We start from the raw sequence: 23,001 nt of genomic DNA on the forward strand, positions 1-23,001 counted from the left end.
TGTCCCGCATTTGCATCGGGGATCGTGGGCAGGAGGACAAGTCCGTTTGTTAGTGGAGCTGACACGCATCCCACTTTTGGCACGACTGACAGAGGGGTCCTCCATAATGTCTCATCCCTGGATCCATAGCCTGGGGATATACAGAGGGGCAAAAAAGTATTTAGTCAGCCACCAATTGTGCAAGTTCTCCCACTTGAAAAGATTAGAGAGGCCTGTAATTTTCATCATAGGTACACTTCAACTATGACAGACAAAATGAGAAAAAAAATCCAGAAAATCAAATTGTAGGATTTTTAATGAGGCCTCTCATCTTTTTAAGTGGAATAACTTGCACAATTGGTGGCTGACTAAATACTTTTTTGCCCCACTGTATGTAAACATTTGCTGGCACAAACATGCAAGCGCACACACAAACAGACACAGACAGAAACAGACACACACACACACACACACACACACACACACACACACACACACACACACACACACACACACACACACACACACACACACACACACACACACACACACACACACACACACACACACACACACCTGTTGTATATTCGGGGCATGTGAAAATTGATTTGATTTCATGTTTGAACTTGAAGATGCTATTTATATTTGTTTGGCTCCAAGACTTAGGGGTCTATACATGTTTCAACACAAGGCCATTATGTGTGACATCACTGACATGGATAAGCACGTGTTACATGTCTAGACGGCACATGTAAGGGCTTGGTACCTTCTAGTAATTATATTTCTATAAAAGCAGCACTGCTTCCTTTCCCTATGAAAGCTCCAATTTCACTGCCATTTAACTGAAGTCACGCAGTGCAATTAAGTATTGAAGAGGTCAGTCTGCGGGAGCTACATACTCTTTAAGTACATGTCAGAGAACTCCAAAAGGGTCAGCAAGGTTTGGGTACAGGATATGAATGATTCATTCTGGAGCAGGAATGAACTGATCATCATCATTACCATCCTCATCATCATCATATTTAAATGTACTGTAGCCTGTTGCTAACTGCTAGAGTCACACGTTGGACATTTGAGTCATTTTAAAACCTTTGGAGCAACGTTGTGTGGTGGATGTGTGTTTTCTTGTTTCTTACATTGTCCATCTTGAGTTGGATGCTATGCTACCTTTTTGTAGCATTTTTTTAACAACTTTTTCAACTGAATTTCAGAGTTCTAACCAGGTCAACAGCACCTGTGTGCACATGATTGATGAGGAGCTTGAGAGACAGCACTCAGTGGAGTGAAGTAGTCAAAGTCAGGATATTGGTACATACTGGTCCTGGTTCTCAACCCACACACTTTCCAGTCTAGACAAGTGGGTTTTAATTGCATATAATATTTAGGCGCTATTATGAATCAGTAAATAAGAGGTAGTGCAGTGATATACTTAAGTTGCTGAGGAATAGAGGCATGCATTTACCAAACATAGCTTTTGATAATGAAAATTGGTTGGTAAAAATCTGAAACAAAAAATCACAAAAATGAACCTCAAAGATAGCAATGGCTTATTATCACAGACATACATCTCTAAATGTTTTTCTGATTTCTTTATCAAAGATTTTCATTTATTTAAAAGGCGTTAAATCAAAACAAAACAAACAAAATATTTTTTTCTCACAGAAATTATATTACGATAATTATCAACAACAAAAAAGGAACCCTATTTAAAATCTAGATTCATTTAGCCTTCTTTTACATATATTTTTGTGGGGTATAGACAGGGCATTGCCAAGAAAATGGTGCTGCTTTTCCAGATAGATTTTACAACCAGTCACATCAAAGATGCCTCACATTTTTGCCACAATCCACCCATAAAATACTTTACAAATGGATTACAAATCAGAAATGTACATTTCTTAACTATTTGTTCTCATTTGTTTTTTTTCCCCCAACACCATCTTTGGATCAATCAATTAAAAAATTGCACAACTCCAATCTCATGCTCTCTTCTCACAGTTGGCCTGCCCCCTGGTCTCCCTCTCCTTCACTTTGTCCTTCTGTCCCTCTGTGCTCTTGGTGGCAGCAGTCTACAGCAGCGTCCACTCTGAGCTCACTGACTACAGCTCGCAGGGCTTTGAGCCTGTCCAGCCGTGGGCTCTGGGCTCTCTGACGCTCCAGGCTCTCCTGACTCCCCTGAACCCTAACCTCTGACCCCTGACCTCCAGCACTGAGGGAGCTAAGTGAGCGCACAACTAGACCACAATGCTGCCCCCTATTGGACAGGCGACGCTGTGAGGTCATGAAGCCAGGGTTGTCCCCCAGGGGATGGTCCGTGTCCCTTATGATATCACACAGGTAGCGGGCCAGGTCCTGACTGGAGAAGGACAGGGACTTATGGGATTGCCGCATGGAGAGGGGAGAGGGGAGGGTAGCAGACCCGGACGGAGGGTGGGCCAGACGCAGGGCGATCGCTGTGCTGCCGATTCTGGGTTCGTTTGATCCTTTTGGTTTGGTCCCATTCTTGGTGTCCGGTGGCTTGGTCGTCTGAGGGTAGGAGATTATGCATTGTGGGTAGCTGTATCTCAGTGACTGGGCTGGGCTGGGCTGCAGAGACCTCTGTAACTCCACCATGTTGAATACATTCTGGAGGGAGGGAGGGAGAGAGAGACACAGAGACGCACAGAGAGAGTGAGATACAGACACAGAGAGAGGGAGAGATACAGAGACACACAGAGAGAGAGAGAGATACAGAGACACACAGAGAGGGAGAGATACAGAGACGCACAGAGAGAGAGAGAGAGCAAACACCAAATTGAGACTCTGCACACAGAATTCTGCAAAAATATCCTCCGTGTACAACGTAGAACACCAAATAATGCATACAGAGCAGAATTAGGCCGATACCCACTAATTATCAAAACCCAGAAAAGAGCCGTTAAATACTATAACCACCTAAAAGGAAGCGATCCCCAAACCTTCCATAACAAAGCCATCACCTACAGAGAGATGAACCTGGAGAAGAGTCCCCCAAGAACGCTTGTCCTGGGGCTCTGTTCACAAACACAAACACACCCTACAGAGGCCCAGGACAGCAGCACAATTAGAGCCAACCAAATCACGAGAAAACAAAAAGATAATTACTTGACACATTGGAAAGAATTGACAAAAAAACAGAGCAAACTAGAATGCTATTTGGCCCTAAACAGAGAGTACACAGCGGCAGAATGAGCATAGCCTTGCTATTGAGAAAGGCCGCCGTAGGCAGACATGGCTCTCAAGAGAAGACAGGCTATGTGCTCACTGCCCACAAAATGAGGTGGAAACTGAGCTGCACTTCCTAACCTCCTGCCCAATGTATGACCATATTAGAGAGACATATTTCCCTCAGATTACACAGATCCACAAAGAATTCAAAAACAAATCCAATTTTGATAAACTCCCATATCTACTGGGTGAAATTCCACAGTGTGCCATCACAGCAGCAAGATTTGTGACCTGTTGCCATGAGAAAAGGGCAACCAGTGAAGAACAGCCACCATTGTAAATACAACCCATATTTATGCTAATTTATTTTCCCTTGTATACCTTAACCATTTGTACAGTGTTAAAACACTGTATATATATAATATGACATTTGTAATGTCTTTATTGTTTTGAAACTTCTGTATGTGTAATGTTTACTGTTAATTGTTATTGTTTATTTCACTTTATATATTCACTTGATATATTATCTACCTCACTTGCTTTGGCAATGTTAACACATGTTTTCCATGCCAATACAGTTTTTCTCAGTCGCTTTGGTGCATTTTTCACATCATCCCTAACATGTGCAAAATAATAAGTGCATTTCTCAGAACAATTTGTACAAATTGCAATATACAATAGATATGTTTCTAAAGCTAGTCAGTCACTAAAAATCCTTAGTACATCTCTCAAAAGTAAATATTCATGCCAATGATCATGTCAGTGTCATCAGAATGATAAGTCATTGAGTCATTGTTCACGAACAAGGACGTCAAAATGTTTAGGCATGTTGTCAATGTAACTGTGTATTACCGTAGGGAGTTTTTCCTAGCCACCGTGCTTCTACACCTGCATTGCTTCAAATGTATTTATATAGCCCTTCGTACATCAGCTGATATCTCAAAGTGCTGTACAGAAACCCAGCCTAAAACCCCAAACAGCAAGCAATGCAGGTGTAGAAGCACGGTGGCTAGGAAAAACTCCCTAGAAAGGGCAAAACCTAGGAAGAAACCTAGAGAGGAACCAGTCTATGTGGGGTGGCCAGTCCTCTTCTGGCTGTGCCGGGTGGAGATTATAAACCTAGAGAGGAACCAGGCTATGAGGGATGGCCAGTCCTCTTCTGGCTGTGCCGGGTGGAGATTATAAACCTAGAGAGGAACCAGGCTATGTGGGGTGGCCAGTCCTCTTCTGGCTGTGCCGGGTGGAGCCTATGTCCTCTTCTGCCTCTTCCTCTGTTTTGCCTTTCCACCATGCATCCTTGCTCCTCTTCTTCCTCCTCCTCTTGGCTGTTGACCCTGTTCATTTCCTGGTCCATCCATTATTGGAAAATTGCAACTCTGTGTTTTTGGTCTGTCTATATATGCTTGCCAATTGATTCTTCATGAGATGCACCTTTGAGAAATTTAGACAACTGGTTGATTGTTGGTTGAACTAACACTTTACATTCCTTCATGAGTGAGGGTCAATTTCACCTGCACGATTCATCAATTCACGTTTTTGTACAAAAGGTCTAATAGAAATGTGTAAAACTATGCTTGACAGTTTATGACAAATAGTTCAACAATTTTGCATGTAATGGCTTATGCAAGGAACTAATGCCTAGATGTTTTGAGGGGTAAGACTATTCAACAGAGAACCATCTACTACATTTTGATCAACATGACATGAGCAATTGATAATGTGGAAAAAAGCTGACACTTGTACATTATCAATTGCAATTTGCTCTAAAGGAATAAGAAATTGCTTTAATGATGTGCACAAGTGACTAGATGATTTGGAATTTGTACAAGTAGTTTCAAGAATTGCACTTTTGATCTAAGAAATGCACCAAAGCGACTGAGAAAAACTGTAAAGCCCTTGAATTGAATTGAATTGAAATTGAGAGACACAGACAAGCACAGATAGGGAGAGACAGAGACACAGAGACAGACAGAGAGAGAGACACAGAGAGAGAGACAGAGAGAGAGAGAGACACAGAGAGAGAGAGACACACACAGAGAGAGAGAGAGACACACAGAGAGAGAGAGGGAGAGACAGACAGACAGACAGACAGACAGACAGACAGACAGACAGACAGACAGACAGACAGACAGACAGACAGACAGACAGACAGACAAAGAGAGAGATACAGAGAGAGAGAGAGAGAGAGAGAGATACAGACAGAGAGAGAGACAGATACAGAGAGAGAGAGAGATACAGAGACACAGAGAGAGAGACAGATACAGAGACACAGAGAGAGAGAGAGAGATTCAGAGACACACAGAGAGAGAGAGAGAGAGAGATACAATAGACTAATAGAAAACACTCAACAGCAGGACATACATTTATAATCATATTTGTCTATGAAAAATGCCAGTCTGCGATGCTTTTTATTTCTACCTAAGTAAAAGACATGCGGCCAACATTGGCAGCAACAGCCCCATTAATTGGCCAAACTTGTAATTAATTGTCTGATTAATGTGGGTAAAAGTGCTATTACCAGCGCAATTAAACAAATACAGGCATTAAGGACTAATGGCATCTACCGTAGAGATAAATACAAGAACTCATCTTTGTATCGGTGCTATTTATAGCGTCTGTCACAGCATGGGAAGTGCCACTGAGGTTCTCTCCATTTTGAAGCAGCCCCATTTTATTCTTCACGATTGGCTGATCCGTTCTGATGAACCGGTTGGACATGACTCCAACAACGTCACCAGGAGGGATCAGGCAGTGAAGTTGGGAGTCCGACCCAGTTGACTAGATTAAAATAGTGGGAGCCCTCAAACGCGCTGCACATGCTAATACAGTCTTTTGGCCGCTATCATTCTCTAAAGTATCTACTCACATAATTTCTCCTAATTGAATCTCCTAGGATCATTAGTTTGGTGTTCATTTCCAAGCATCTTCCAACACCAGTCCTCCCCTAGCTGTGCTACCAAACCAACACTCACTATGTAAACTGTGAATATCTTCCCATTCTTCCTTGGTTTATATTGTTTGTGTTTATCTATGATTTGTATCGTTTCTCCTGTGTGAGTTGTTGTACAGGTGTGTGTCGGATGCATAGTTGTAGCTGTGATACTAATTGCCCGAAGGGAATCAATCAAATTGGATTCTACTCTACTGTATTGTAGTGGTCTTATGAGCCATACTATTGACTCATACGACCACTACATTGACTTATAAGATATTGGTAGTTGTGCTGTGTTGAAGGATAGACTTTTCCTCTACTGTCCGTGTCCTGTCTAAACCTCTACGCAGACGACACCATTCTATATACTTCCGGCCCGTCCTTGGACACTGTGCTATCTAACCTCCAAACGAGCTTCAATGCCATACAACACTCCTTCCTTGGCCTCCAACTGCTCTTAAACGCTAGTAAAACCAAATGCATGCTTTTCAACCGTTCGCTGCCTGCACCCACACGCCTGACCAGCATCACCACCCTGGATGGTTCCGACCTTGAATATGTGGACATCTATAAGTACCTAGGTGTCTGGCTAGACTGTAAACTCTCCTTCCAGACTCATGTCAAACATCTCCAATCGAAAATCGAATCTAGAGTCGGCTTTCTATTCCGCAACAAAGCCTCCTTCACTCACGCCGCCAAACTTACCCTAGTAAAACTGACTATCCTACCGATCCTCGACTTCGGCGATGTCATCTACAAAATTGCTTCCAACACTCTACTCAGCAAACTGGATGCAGTTTATCACAGTGCCATCCGTTTTGTCACTAAAGCACCTTATACCACCCACCACTGCGACCTGTATGCTCTAGTCGGCTGGCCCTCGCTACATATTCGTCGCCAGACCCACTGGCTCCAGGTCATCTACAAGTCCATGCTAGGTAAAGCTCCGCCTTATCTCAGTTCACTGGTCACGATGGCAACACCCACCCATAGCACGCGCTCCAGCAGGTGTATCTCACTGATCATCTCTAAAGCCAACACCTCATTTGGCCGCCTTTCGTTCCAGTTCTCTGCTGCCTGTGACTGGAACGAATTGCAAAAATCGCTGAAGTTGGAGACTTTTATCTCCCTCACCAACTTCAAACATCTGCTATCTGAGCAGCTAACCGATCGCTGCAGCTGTACATAGTCTATCGGTAAATAGCCCACCCATTTTTACCTACCTCATCCCCATACTGTTTTTATTTATTTACTTTTCTGCTCTTCTGCACACCAATATCTCTACCTGTACATGACCATCTGATCATTTATCACTCCAGTGTTAATCTGCAAAATTGTAATTAGTCGCCTACCTCCTCATGCCTTTTGCACACAATGTATATAGGCTCCCTTTTTTTTCTACTGTGTTATTGACTTGTTAATTGTTTACTCCATGTGTAACTCTGTGTTATCTGTTCACACTGCTATGCTTTATCTTGGCCAGGTCGCAGTTGCAAATGAGAACTTGTTCTCAACTAGCCTACCTGGTTAAATAAAGGTGAAAAACATTTTTTAAGTAAATAATAAATAAATAAATAAATAGCAGTAGCTGTATGGTACCTGGTCCTGCTTTATTTCCTCTGTCTGAATACCAGTGTCTCCTTGAATTCCCAATAATCTTCTAGCTCCTACACACTATAGGCACTCCTGTATTCTGGATAGGTGTAAGCTTCACCCAGCCTATCAGAAGGTATGGGGAAGCAATTATCAAACTGTTTAAACCGATCCCATCCTTTTTGTTTTACACAAGTGCCTATGGGGGCAACCAGGGATGCTGGCTTGATTTGGGATTCAGTGTCTCTATCTGTACCTGGTCCTGCTCCCCTCCGCCCTCCTCATCATAGTTGAGCACGTTCTCTCGGATGTCCTCCCATTCTCCGTGGTGTGCTGATACGTGGTAGACGCTCTCCTTCAGGCCCTTGTGTGTCCTCCAGCAGGAGTAGAGGGACAGGCCCAGCATCAGCACTGGGGGGGGGGGGGGGGGGTCGCCATAGAGCAAGTTAGGACAGGGACAGGTGGAGTCATCTTCACACAATGTTCTATCAATTAAAAACACTAGAAATAAATCAGTGTCCCAGACAGTCAGCAACGATTTGTAATAAAGAAGTTAGAATGGACTGTGAAGATGAATGGGGGAGAGGGGTGTGGTACCCGGTAAGCACATTTTGTGCCTCAGTTCTTAGGGTACAACATGTCAGATAGATGAGCCAACAACACAAATTGACACTTTACCCCCAGATATGAGATACACAATAACTCTCAATACCAGCCTTTCTTTGTAAAAAAGCAACATTGGGAAAGGTCAGGGTTTGTTCTCTTTCCATCACATTGCTAATCTGCATTTATCCAATCCTGTAAAGCAAAGTACTAGAGATGCATTCTTCTGTTGTGTTTTCTATCCTATCAAAGATGACGCCCCTTAAAACACTCAACCCTGTTCACAGAACCTGCACTCCCTGGAACGTTGTGAGAGCGTTGTAGGAATGCTGCTGAAGCACTGACTTCAATCACATCTATTGTGTGTTGAAATATACAGTATGCTGCACTGACCTTTAAAGTGAATTCATCTCAACCAATATTTCTTCTCCTGTCTGCCATCCCTCTTTGTCTCTCGCTTCGTTTCTAATTTCTTTATCTCTCTCATTCTCTCACTCATTCTTGTTTGACTATCTGTGTTTCTTTCCGCTCTCCTTGTCTCCCTACGGCTTTAATCTCTCACACTAAAAGGTGATGCACCAGAACTGGCATCTTTGCTTGTGCAGTAGATTTGGAAGCATCCGTTCATCAATGTAATAATTGAGGATTCTTTGATAAAGTGCATTGCCGTAATCACAGTAGACTGAAGTAATGGTTTACTGAACCCATATCACACTCATCAAGGTCACTCAACTGAATATGTTTTCAAATCCACCATTTAAAAAACAAAAACAAAATGTTGATTAGAAAAAGGCTCACTGTAAAAAGGTAAAGGTCCAGCTAACCTTCCCCAGGCCTGCTCAGTGTGTGCTGGAGGTATATGTACTGTAGAGTTCTATTGATCAGCTAACCTTCCCCAGGCCTGCTCTGTGTGTGCTGGAGGTATATGTACTGTAGAGTTCTATTGATCAGCTAACCTTCCCTGTGTGTGCTGGAGGTATATGTACTGTAGAGTTCTATTGATCAGCTAACCTTCCCCAGGCCTGCTCAGTGTGTGCTGGAGGTATATGTACTGTAGAGTTCTATTGATCAGCTAACCTTGCTCCATCCCCTCCACTGTGCTGTACAGATCCAGAGAAACACGCTGAGGAATCCAGATGAGCTACGATCGCAGCAGTACTCAGACCACAGTATTACCACAGACCTCCCCTCAGCCACAGTATTACCAGCAGTACTCAGACCTCCCCTCAACCACAGTATTACCAGCAGTACTCAGACCTCCCCTCAACCACATTATTACCAGCAGTACTCAGACCTCCCCCTCAACCACAGTATTACCAGCAGTACTCAGACCTCCACTCAACCACAGTATTACCAGCAGTACTCAGACCTCCACTCAACCACAGTATTACCAGCAGTACTCAGACCTCCCCCTCAACCACAGTATTACCAGCAGTACTCAGACCTCCACTCAACCACATTATTACCAGCAGTACTCAGACCTCCCCCTCAACCACAGTATTACCAGCAGTACTCAGACCTCCACTCAACCACAGTATTACCAGCAGTACTCAGACCTCCCCTCAGCCACAGTATTACCAGCAGTACTCAGACCTCCACTCAACCACAGTATTACCAGCAGTACTCAGACCTCCCCCTCAACCACAGTATTACCAGCAGTACTCAGACCTCCCCTCAGCCACAGTATTACCAGCAGTACTCAGACCTCCACTCAACCACAGTATTACCAGCAGTACTCAGACCTCCACTCAACCACAGTATTACCAGCAGTACTCAGACCTCCACTCAACCACAGTATTACCAGCAGTACTCAGACCTCCACTCAACCACAGTATTACCAGCAGTACTCAGACCTCCACTCAACCACAGTATTACCAGCAGTACTCAGACCTCCACTCAACCACAGTATTACCAGCAGTACTCAGACCTCCACTCAACCACAGTATTACCAGCAGTACTCAGACCTCCCCCTCAACCACAGTATTACCAGCAGTACTCAGACCTCCACTCAACCACAGTATTACCAGCAGTACTCAGACCTCCACTCAACCACAGTATTACCAGCAGTACTCAGACCTCCACTCAACCACAGTATTACCAGCAGTACTCAGACCTCCACTCAACCACAGTATTACCAGCAGTACTCAGACCTCCCCCTCAACCACAGTATTACCAGCAGTACTCAGACCTCCACTCAACCACAGTATTACCAGCAGTACTCAGACCTCCCCTCAGCCACAGTATTACCAGCAGTACTCAGACCTCCACTCAACCACAGTATTACCAGCAGTACTCAGACCTCCACTCAACCACAGTATTACCAGCAGTACTCAGACCTCCACTCAACCACAGTATTACCAGCAGTACTCAGACCTCCACTCAACCACAGTATTACCAGCAGTACTCAGACCTCCACTCAACCACAGTATTACCAGCAGTACTCAGACCTCCCTCAACCACAGTATTACCAGCAGTACTCAGACCTCCACTCAACCACAGTATTACCAGCAGTACTCAGACCTCCACTCAACCACAGTATTACCAGCAGTACTCAGACCTCCCCCTCAACCACAGTATTACCAGCAGTACTCAGACCTCCATTCAACCACAGTATTACCAGCAGTACTCAGACCTCCCCTCAGCCACAGTATTACCAGCAGTACTCAGACCTCCACTCAACCACAGTATTACCAACAGTACTCAGACCTCCACTCAACCACAGTATTACCAGCAGTACTCAGACCTCCACTCAACCACAGTATTACCAGCAGTACTCAGACCTCCACTCAACCACAGTATTACCAGCAGTACTCAGACCTCCACTCAACCACAGTATTACCAGCAGTACTCAGACCTCCCCCAATCAGTCAACACACCCATCAGTGGGGCTTTACTACACACACAGAGAAATGGACGCACACACACGTGCATACGCACACATACAGACTCCGATGAAAACACACACAGAGATGTGCAGTGGTCGTGTTGTGATATCTTCAAATATATCAATATAACTCAGGCTGGAGACCTTACACAGCTCCTATCCATCAATCCACATGCTGCTGCTTTGAGGTTATCCACCAGCCATGGTGGTCTTGGGATGTTGGGTTGAATGTTTATAGTAACATGAAGGGTATGACATGTATAAATCGGAATGATGTACACATGAAACATTTATGCATGTGTCAGAAACTCAATGATATACAACATAGAAAATGGAGAGAAAATATACATTGCAAGGAGAAAAGAAGGACATAAATTGGAGACAGATGAGAGAATAGAAATGGTGTGAGAAGGCTTTATTAGGGAAAGTATGTTCTAATACAAAAATACAGGCACTTTTACGACTATTTACATCCATTCCCATTCTATATGGAAAGGCAATTTAATATTTTCTTCTTCATTGAATATCAAATCCAACAACACATCAGTTAAAATGTAAATGTGATGGACAATAAAGCTTTTAAATTTTGAATTTCAAACCCATTTAACAGGCTTAATGAAGCATACTTATATTGCCCAAATGTGCTCGTCTCTGGTTCTGTCTGTAGCAAAAGTTGAACTCGGCAATCAGCCAGTCTGATGGGTTATGTCAATCTGAATTATGGATGATCACTTTTAATGGAGTTTGAGGCAGAGGAGCAGAGACAGAGAGTTCCAGTTTAATTTAGCAGCGTGACTTCACCCCGCCTTAGTGTGTGTTGTGTGTAATGTGTGTGCGGCTTCTCCCGGGGTCGCAGTCTGTCTGGGCCTATGAGGCGTGTTTGTCACTTGCAGGCACGCGAACACATGCGCACACAAACACACGCGCATGCATGCACACAGACACAACTCTGTCATCTCCACCAAGCCTTGTCTTCTCCCAGTTATGACGTAAAGGGAGGAGGATGAGGTGGTCGCCATGACAACAACTTTAACAGTTCATGAAAGGACCTTCAACCGTGTTATCCTGTTAAAGACGGCCCCAGTCTAAGAACTGTAGCCTGAGTCTTGTAAGAGACAGACAAGTGTTGCTAGCTACTGTACTGTATTTCCTGTTACAGAGACGGTTGGAGAAAAGTTCATATAAACTCTTGGTGACCTCTCATTTGATATATATTGAAGAAATAGGCTAATTCATCTGGAGATCAAAGGTTTGAGTGCAGCTTATAAATGCCAGGAACTAAAGTAACTGTAGCAACTAGGTACCTTACATGACAGCACCAGGCAGTTTCATTTACACATTCAACACATGAATGTTCATAAATGATGCCAAGGCCTCAGTTTGTTATCTTTGTATTCATTATATCAAACACTGAAGTATCATTTTATCGGTTTCTCTCAGGGAGCCAGCGTGTCAAAATAACTGATGTTGCAATTCACCAGCCAAATGCCCCAGGAAGGTGTTGGGTTTTGGAGTCAGTTATAGCGCTAGTAGAGACAGTGTATTGAATCGTCAGACCGTTTTATAACCCTGTTGGTGACAGAGAGCCTCATAAACTGTATAGTAGTAGCTCCATGGAGAGATAGCCCTCTGTACTGGACACAAAACACAGCTTACTGCGTGTCAGAAACAAAGGGGTTGTTCCATGAAATGAGTGTCTTTTGCATCCCTTTTATATATTAAACAGAAATTGTGCACAAATATTGAATTTTAAAGCCTGTTATATTAAATGAAATGCCCTTTAATGTAGACAATATAAATCAAATCAATCAGATTTTTATATGAGTAAAGGCTTGCTAAAATTCCCTTCATCAACCCTGTTTCACCATCATTGTAAAGCCCTAGTTATTTTGTTGCTTTGACAAAGTAATTTACGTAGATTATTATTTATTTAATGTGATTAATTTACATCTCTCCCTCATTTTTGGGTCGGCCATGTTATGTGAACTGAATTCTTTTTTTATATATATGGTAAAACTATTCCTTTTTAAATATTTATTTCAAAAGAAACATTGAACATCTAATATTCAAACCATAGTATAAAAGCAGGTGAACTGGTTCTACACTTTTTTGGTGGAAAACTGAGCTGGTCAGGCATAACACCTCAACCCTGTTACCCATGTAGACAGGCTATAAATGTTTTAATAACCATGTCTTTTTTTTGTGTAGCTTGCATTCAATTGCCACTCCCTGTTGCACACAAGTTTCCATTCCGCCTGTCACAAGGGGATTTATGGTTGATTTACAAAGAAATCGTCAACACTGTTTCTTTATTTGTTGCTCTTGAGATTGGGAAAATGTGTTTTTTATGAAGAAAGAACTGCTCTTTGTAGCAGAATGATTTCACCCAATTTCAACAGAGTTTTTGTTTGACCAATTTACCCTTCTCAAAAGGCACTGAATTGGTGGAATGAGCCAGACATGGACACATTTAGGTTAAAGGAAGAATGGAGAAGAAAGTAATTGACAAAGAAATACGGAGGGAGAGATAAAAACAGACATAACGGAACTGGAATGACAAACAGACGAGATAAAACAAGTCGGACAGATAAAAAGGAAAGACAAAGGAGGATGACAAATACAAGTCTGAATTTACATCACAAACATCAGGACAAAATAGATGTGAGGAGGGGATGACTGAAGGGCCCCCCAAACCTTTTGACCTGTGACCCAGTGAAAGCTTTCAGAGTTTTTTCTTGTGGCTCACAGTCGACAAAATCAATGTTTCTAGCCAGGACCTTTGCAGCCACACTGACTGAGCCTACTCACAGACCCTGAGGCCCAAACTAACAAAACACTTGGGGCTCAATACCATCGAACCCACATTCCAGTGCAGTATCTCATTTTCCCAAGGCGAAAATCAATCCCAGATGATTTGGGTACTGCAAGAATCTATTACCAAGTAGACATGTCTCACAGGTTGAAGCATTCAGTTCTCAGATCTAGAAATCTGTGTACTCAGTTTAGAAATAAAGACACTGCATAAACGTTAATATGGTGTGTTCCATTGAATTCCAGCCTTGGGAACAACCAAAACCAGATTAAATCAGATTGAACTAGATGAAACCAGGATGAAAGATGGTATGGTCACCACAGGTAGTAGAGGACATAGTCCATATAGCTACCTAGGAAGGCCAGGACACAGATACTGATGGCAAACGCAGAGCTGAGGCTCAGCGAGTTGCTGTCGCCGTTGTGGTACAGTGCCAGAGAGACCTCACAGTGGAGCCCGCGATAGCCCTCCGAGCAGTGACACGAGTACTTGGAGGGGGAGTGGGCCACACAGGTGCCATGGCGACAGGGCCTGCTGGCGCACAGCGTGTAGACGCAGACCTTGCCTGAGGCATTCTTCTTCATCATGTGACCAGGGGGGCACCTGTGGAGATGCAAATGATGAAGAGGTTGTGGTGACTGATTAGGCTATCATTGGATTGAATTTTTATATAAGGGAATAGCCAACCTGGCACTGTGAAAATCTATAGGTACACCCTTAGAAAAAAAGGTGCTATGTAGAACCTAAAAGGATTCTTCAGCTGTCCCCATAGGATAAACATTTGAAGAACACTTTTTGGTTCCAGTTAGAACCATTTTGGGTTCTATGTAGAATCCTTTCCACAGAGGGTTCTACATGGAACCAAAAAAGGTGGGGACAGCTAAATTACCCTTTTGTCTAAGAGTGTATTGTTTCTGATAGCTATATCTGATACAATGTTGTCGTTTCAGAAATACAGTTGAAGTCGGAAGTTTCCATACACTTAGGTCATTAAGCAAAGCACTCTCAGTAACAGTAGCCTTGTTGTTCCATGTCCTCATTTCTGTCAGTATATTTCCGCCGCTCCTGAAGATAGTCTCTCCAAGCTTAGTACCCTGTGTGGACATCCCATAGTGATGAAAGGCTTTTGGAGTAGCTTTACATGCTCTGATCCCAGTCAGTACGACAGGAAACACTGGAGTCCTGGGGTGTTTAAAGACACTGCTGCCGAAACACTCCCTGTCACTATGATTAGAACAGGGCTTTATTCAGCTCAGGTTGACACAAGGCTAGGATTCTCAAAAGAGCTAGAGAGACAGAGAGAAAGAGAAGAGAGAAAGACAAAAGAAGGTTGTTGTCCCTGTCTGACCTGGCCAAGGTTGTAACGTTCAGGACAGGTCAAAACAGGCCATGCTATAGACTACTAAGCCTTGTCCAGTTGTTAAGCTGCTACATACCTAGTCCAGGTACAACTGACGTGTCTTTGTCTGGGGGAATGTTTTCTGCTTGAAGAGAAGTTAGTGTCTATTTGTTATACTGGGACAGTGAATGGCCAGTGTGGCATAATTCAAGGAGTTGTGGTCTATAACCAATGACCAGGCCCCAGAGTTCTTCCTGAGCATGTGACCTCACCTGGAAAATTGCTGGCCCTCAGTTATAGCCCAGAGTTTTTCCTTACATGATTTCCTGCTGCCATTTATGTACCTGCACTCGTGTTTCCTCCAGAGGTCCATGCAGATGAAGGGGGGAGAGCACTGGTGTTTCCTGCAGGCATCTGAGGGGCAGCCTGGGGAGACCCCTTGAGAAGTGACCACCTGGAGCCCCTCAGACCCCACAGAGGGCTGCTTGGCAATGGGCATGGGCCGCCCATTCAGCCTTAGGTCTCGCAGACATCCTGGAGGAAAAACACAGAGAGGGAAAGAGAGATAAGACAGCAATATAAGTGACATTCATACACACCAGGCCTAAGGCAAAAAGCATTTAAAGTAAGTTTCATGAAGGGTCAGAGACACATGAACACACAGGAATAGAAGAACACCCCCCCACACACACACACACATAGCCCAGTGCTTAGCGGTCAGTGTGAGCCCTGTTTTGAAGGATATTTACTCCGTTAGTTTGGCTGGCCAGCCTCTGGGAGGGAGAGGCGAAACACATTTATACAGAGGGGGTGGGGGTTTCTCCTTACATGGAGCAGGGACAAAAATGTGCAGTATTATAGCTAATCTCATGCTGTTTTAGAGGTCAGGGATTCTTGAACGATGGAACAATCTCAACTTTTCAAATATTTAAGTTAATTTTAATAAAATGTGTAATATATACAGTACCTGTCAAAAGTTTAGACACACCTACTCATTCCAAGGTTTTTCTTTTTACTATTTTCTACATTGTAGAATAACAGTGAAGACATCAGAACTATGAAATAACACATATATGTAGTAACCAAAAAAAGTGTTGAACAAATCTAAATATATTTTACATTTCAGATTCTTCAAAGTAGCCACCCTTTGCCTTGATGACAGCTTGCACACTCTTGGCAAATCTCGGACACATCTTTTAGGAATCACAGTTTTGACAGAAATATTCTTTAAAGCAACAGAGGGCCATTGCAAGAAATTACATAAGATTTATTTTTCAGTTAATATATTTTTTTTTGAAGAGTTTGAAAATGTGATCCTTTGCTCTATGCGTGGAAAGGGCCGATATAAAAATGTATAATAAATGTATAATATTCCACTAAATGTACATGTTAAGCTCAAATAATGCTACACAATACAACTATACAAATAAAGTTTCCCTTCTGGACAAGGATTGTCCCGACTTTCAAGAATCTGAGCTAATTTCCTTTTATTCTACACATTCTGTCCATGAGGCTGAGAGAGAATTTAGCAGTTTTAAAGCTAATTTGTGTATTTTTTAAAACATTTATTATGACATGAAATAAAAGGAGGGCCCCTGAGCCCCCAAAGTTTGTGGGCCCCCAGCCTTGTGGGGGTTGGATGGGTGTGTGCTACGCTATTGGAAGTTAGGTGGATAGTACAGTATTAGAGGGCTGTACCAGGGGGCAGTACCAGGGGACAGTACCAATGGTCAGTACCAGATGGCAGTACCAGTACCATACCTAGGAAGCTGCGGTTGTGTCCTGAGGGGAAGGAGTTTCCCAGCATCACCACTGATTGGTCGATGACTATCTCCTGACTCCGCCCAGGAGCGGCCGTAACCTCCCGCCTTCCACCGCCACCGTCCAATTGAAGGGTGAACTCTTTGCCATGACGATCAAGCTCCACCTCATGCCATTCTCCATTGTCAAGGCGATGGAAGGGCAGCGTGAGGTTGTAGGGTCTGTCACCCAGGTTGTAAAAGACAGCCAGTAGCCCCTGAAACAACTGAAATATGCAGAATATATCAATCAAATTAAATAATCCAAAATGGCTATAAAAATCACAGAGTTCGCCTTTTAAACTTGCAGTTCAAAAATGGCAATGTACAATTAAGAAGGCAATTTTCTATTTTCAATTCAATTAAACCCATTGTATTTGATCATGCTTTACAAAACTGCCACAGACATCAATTAATTTAGTCCAGAGGGAGAATATCACAGACAACAATTATCCCCAGCAGCTAAGGCTGAGCAAACACACTGCGCTGGAAATAGGGCTGAGGGGGGCTGCTGGCTGCTACAACTGCAGTTTGTACATGTCCATCCCCTAATTGGAAACTGTGGAGCAGAGATAATTCAATACTGTGTTTTAATATATGCAGCAATATAGCACAGCTTGTTTTAACTATTGCTACTACTACAGTTCGCCGACTCAACGCCGACTCAAAGATAAATACATTTTTGTCAAAATGTTATTATTGATATAGCCTTCTTCTGTTCAATGATCTCTACCTATATAGTACTCTAAATACCCAAATTCATGTTCAAAAGAATACAAGACAAAAATTTGTTATGCAGGTGAGTGAGGACCCAAAAGCGCTTTAACAGAAACAGAGTCTTTTAATGTCAAAACACAGGGAAGACATAGATCCTCTTCAGATGTATCGATTGACAACATAGACAACCCGCAGAGAGGGCGACAAACAAATTATAAAGTCCTCTGATCTTAACAGGAGAGTCCCCTTCTAGCAGCAGAGGAGAATAGCAGGGTTAGCGCCGACAGACTGCTGGTCTCTCCGGGTAGGCGCGGGTTGTAGAGGACAGAGGTACCTGATAACACGTAGCATCTGATGAAGAGGCAGATTACGACAGGACAGGACAAGGGTGAAGCAAACGAGAATCTGACAAAGACAGAAGCCGAAACAGAGAGAGAAATAGGGACCAAATCAGAGGGAAAAAAGGAACAGGTGGGAGAGAGTAAACGAGGTAGTTAGAGGAGATGAGGAACAGCTGGGGGAAGGAAAGGGAGAGAAGGTAACCTAATACGACCAGCAGGGGGAAACGAAGAGAAGAGAAAGAACAGGAACAAGACATAACATGACAATACATGACAGTACCCCCCCACTCACCGAGCGCCTCCTGGCGCACTCGAGGAGGAAACCTGGCGGCAACGGAGGAAATCATCGATAAGCGAACGGTCCAGCACGTCCCGAGATGGAACCCAACTCCTTTCCTCAGGACCGTACCCCTCCCAATCCACTAGGTACTGATGACCAAAATCTTACGGACCCTGTAGATAGGTGCGCCCTCGACAAGGATGGGGGGGGGGGAGACGAACGGGGTGCGAAGAAAGGGCTTAACACAGGAGACATGGAAGACCGGGTGGACGCGACGAAGATGTCGCGGAAGAAGAAGTCGCACTGCGACAGGATTAATGACCTGAGAAATACGGAACGGACCAATGAACCGCGGGGTCAACTTGCGAGAAGCTGTCTTAAGGGGAAGGTTTTGAGTGGAAAGCCATACTCTCTGACCGCGACAATATCTAGGACTCTTAGTCCTACGTTTATTAGCGGCTCTCACAGTCTGCGCCCTATAACGGCAAAGTGCAGACCTGACACTCTTCCAGGTGCGCTCACAATGTTGGACAAAAGCCTGAGCGGAGGGGACGCTGGACTCGGCGAGCTGAGACGGGAACAGAGGAGGCTGGTACCCGAGGCTACTCTGAAAAGGAGATAGCCCGGTCGCAGACGAAGGAAGCGAGTTGTGAGCATATTCTGCCCAGGGGAGCTGTTCTGCCCAAGACGCAGGGTTTCGAAAAGAAAGACTGCGTAAGATGCGACCAATAGTCTGATTGGCCCGTTCTGCTTGACCGTTAGACTGGGGGTGAAAGCCGGAAGAGAGACTGACGGAAGCCCCAATCAAACGGCAAAACTCCCTCCAAAATTGAGACGTGAATTGCGGACCCCTGTCCGAAACGACGTCTGACGGAAGGCCATGAATTCTGAAAACATTCTCAATGATGATTTGTGCCGTCTCTTTAGCAGAAGGAAGCTTAGCGAGGGGAATAAAATGAGCCGCCTTAGAGAACCTATCGACTACCGTTAGAATAACAGTCTTCCCCGCTGACGAAGGCAGTCCGGTAATAAAATCTAAGGCGATGTGAGACCACGGTCGAGAGGGAATGGAAAGCGGTCTGAGACGGCCGGCAGGAGGGGAGTTTACCGGACTTAGTCTGCGCGCAGTCCGAAAAAGCAGCCACGAAACGACGCGTGTCACGCTCCTGAGTGGGCCACCAAAAACGCTGGCGAATGGAAGCAAGCGTACCCCGAACGCCGGGGTGGCCGGCTAACTTGGCAGAGTGAGCCCACTGAAGAACGGCCAGACGAGTAGGAACGGGAACGAAAAGAAGGTTCTTAGGACAAGCGCGCGGCGACGGAGTGTGAGTGAGTGCTTGCTTTACATGCCTCTCAATTCCCCAGACAGTCAACCCGACAACACGCCCCTCAGGGAGAATCCCCTCGGGGTCGGTAGAGGCTACTGAAGAACTGAAGAGACGGGATAACGCATCAGGCTTGGTGTTCTTAGAGCCCGGACGATAAGAAATAACGAACTCGAAACGAGCGAAAAACAGCGCCCAACGAGCCTGACGCGCATTAAGTCGTTTGGCAGAACGGATGTACTCAAGGTTCCTATGGTCAGTCCAAACGACAAAAGGAACGGTCGCCCCCTCCAACCACTGTCGCCATTCGCCTAGGGCTAAGCGGATGGCGAGCAGTTCGCGGTTTCCCACATCATAGTTACGTTCCGATGGCGACAGGCGATGAGAAAAATACGCGCAAGGGTGAACCTTGTTGTCAGAGAGGGAGCGCTGGGAAAGAATGGCTCCCACGCCCACCTCTGACGCGTCAACCTCGACAATGAACTGTCTAGAGACGTCAGGTGTAACAAGGATAGGTGCGGATGTAAAACGCTTCTTGAGGAGATCAAAAGATCCCTGGGCAGAAACGGACCACTTAAAGCACGTCTTGACAGAAGTAAGGGCTGTGAGAGGAGCTGCCAGCTGACCGAAATTACGGATGAAACGACGATAGAAATTCGCGAAGCCGAGAAAGCGCTGCAGCTCGACGCGTGACTTAGGGACGGGCCAATCGATGACAGATTGGACCTTAGCGGGATCCATCTTAATGCCTTCAGCGGAAATAACAGAACCGAGAAATGTGACGGAGGAGGCATGAAAAGAGCACTTCTCAGCCTTCACATAAAGACAATTCTCTAAAAGGCGCTGGAGGACACGTCGAACGTGCTGAACATGAATCTGGAGTGACGGTGAAAAAATCAGGATATCGTCAAGGTAAACGAAAACAAAGATGTTCAGCATGTCTCTCAGGACATCATTCACTAATGCCTGAAAGACAGCTGGAGCGTTAGCGAGGCCGAACGGCAGAACCCGGTATTCAAAGTGCTCTAACGGAGTGTTAAACGCCGTTTTCCACTCGTCCCCCTCCCTGATGCGCACGAGATGGTAAGCGTTACGAAGGTCCAACTTAGTGAAAAACATGGCTCCCTGCAGGATCTCGAAGGCTGAAGACATAAGGGGAAGCGGATAACGATTCTTAACCGTTATGTCATTCAGCCCTCGATAATCCACGCAGGGGCGCAGGGACCCGTCCTTCTTCTTAACAAAAAAAAACCCCGCTCCGGCGGGAGAGGAGGAGGGAACTGCGGTACCGGCGTCGAGAGCTACAGACAAATAATCCTCGAGAGCCTTACGTTCGGGAGCCGACAGAGAGTATAGTCTACCCCGGGGGGGAGTGGTTCCCGGAAGGAGATCAATACTACAATCATACGACCGGTGCGGAGGAAGAGAGGTGGCCCTGGACCGACTGAACACCGTGCGCAGATCGTGATATTCCTCCGGCACCCCCGTCAAATCACCAGGCTCCTCCTGTGAAGAAGAGACAGAGGAAACAGGAGGGATAGCAGACATTAAACACTTCACATGACAAGAGACGTTCCAGGAGAGGATAGAATTACTAGACCAATTAATAGAAGGATTATGACACACTAGCCAGGGATGGCCCAAAACAACAGGAGTAAAAGGTGAACGAAAAACTAAAAAAGAAATGGTCTCGCTATGATTACCAGAGACAGTGAGGGTTAAAGGTAGCGTTTCACGCTGAATCCTGGGGAGAGGGCTACCATCCAAAGCGAACAAGGCCGTGGACTCCCCTAACCGTCTGAGAGGAATGTCATGTTCCCGAGCCCAGGCTTCGTCCATAAAGCAGCCCTCCGCCCCAGAGTCTATCAAGGCACTGCAGGAAGCTGCCGAACCGGTCCAGCGTAGATGGACCGACAACGTAGTACAGGATCTTGAAGGAGAGACCTGAGTAGTGGCGCTCACCAGTAGCCCTCCGCTTACTGATGAGCTCTGGCCTTTTACTGGACATGAAGTGACAAAATGACCAGCGGAACCGCAATAGAGACAGAGGCGGTTGGAGATTCTCCGTTCCCTCTCCTTAGTCGAGATGCGAATACCCCCCAGCTGCATAGGCTCAGCACCTGAGCCAGTGGAGGAAGATGGTAGTGATGCGGAGAGGGGGGCAACGGATAACGCGAGCTCCCTTCCACGAGCTCGGTGACGAAGATCAACCCGTCGTTCTATGCGAATAGCGAGTTCAATCAAGGAATCCACGCTGGAAGGAACCTCCCGGGAGAGAATCTCATCCTTTACCTCCGCGCGGAGACCCTCCAGAAAACGAGCGAGCAAAGCCGGCTCGTTCCAGTCACTGGAGGCAGCAAGAGTGCGAAACTCTATAGAGTAATCAGTTATGGATCGATTACCTTGACATAGGGAAGACAGGGCCCTGGAAGCTTCTTCCCCAAAAACAGAATGATCAAAAACCCGTATCATCTCCTCCTTAAAGTTCTGATACTGGTTAGTACACTCAGCCCTCGCCTCCCAGATTGCCGTGCCCCACTCACGAGCCCGTCCAGTAAGGAGAGATATGACGTGGCGATACGAGCTGTGCCCCTGGAGTACGTGTTGGGCTGGAGAGAAAACACAATATCACACTGGGTGAGGAACGAGCGGCATTCAGTGGGCTCCCCAGAGTAACACGGCGGGTTATTAATTCCGGGCTCCGGAGACTCGGAAGTCCTGGAAGTAGCCGGTGGATCGAGGCGGAGATGGTGAATATGTTTCGAGAGGTCGGAGACTTGGGCGGCCAGGGTCTCAACGGCATGTCGAGCAGCAGACAATTCCTGCTCGTGTCTGCCTAGCATCGCTCCCTGGATCTCGACGGCTGAGTGGAGAGGATCCGAAGTCGCTGGGTCCATTCTTGGTCAGATTCTTCTGTTATGCAGGTGAGTGAGGACCCAAAAGCGCTTTAACAGAAACAGAGTCTTTTAATGTCAAAACACAGGGAAGACATAGATCCTCTTCAGATGTATCGATTGACAACATAGACAACCCGCAGAGAGGGCGACAAACAAATTATAAAGTCCTCTGATCTTAACAGGAGAGTCCCCTTCTAGCAGCAGAGGAGAATAGCAGGGTTAGCGCCGACAGACTGCTGGTCTCTCCGGGTAGGCGCGGGTTGTAGAGGACAGAGGTACCTGATAACACGTAGCATCTGATGAAGAGGCAGATT

At 45.2% G+C, this 23,001-nt stretch overlaps 1 protein-coding gene across 1 annotated transcript in view; it reads right to left on the bottom strand.

Annotated features, from left to right (window-relative positions):
- Window positions 1–1,605: 1,605 nt before the first annotated feature.
- LOC115134853 (neural-cadherin-like) overlaps window positions 1,606–23,001 on the bottom strand; it is a 104,404-nt gene continuing 83,008 nt past the window's right edge. The window contains 6 exon segments of the mRNA XM_065022439.1: window positions 1,606–2,046; window positions 2,048–2,604; window positions 7,947–8,101; window positions 14,342–14,592; window positions 15,673–15,862; window positions 17,090–17,354. Coding sequence (XP_064878511.1) covers window positions 1,959–2,046; window positions 2,048–2,604; window positions 7,947–8,101; window positions 14,342–14,592; window positions 15,673–15,862; window positions 17,090–17,354 — 1,506 coding nt within the window. The 3' untranslated portion in view covers window positions 1,606–1,958.

This window comes from Oncorhynchus nerka, linkage group LG9a (genome assembly GCF_034236695.1).
Source record: "Oncorhynchus nerka isolate Pitt River linkage group LG9a, Oner_Uvic_2.0, whole genome shotgun sequence".
NCBI classification, from domain to species: Eukaryota; Metazoa; Chordata; class Actinopteri; order Salmoniformes; family Salmonidae; genus Oncorhynchus; species Oncorhynchus nerka.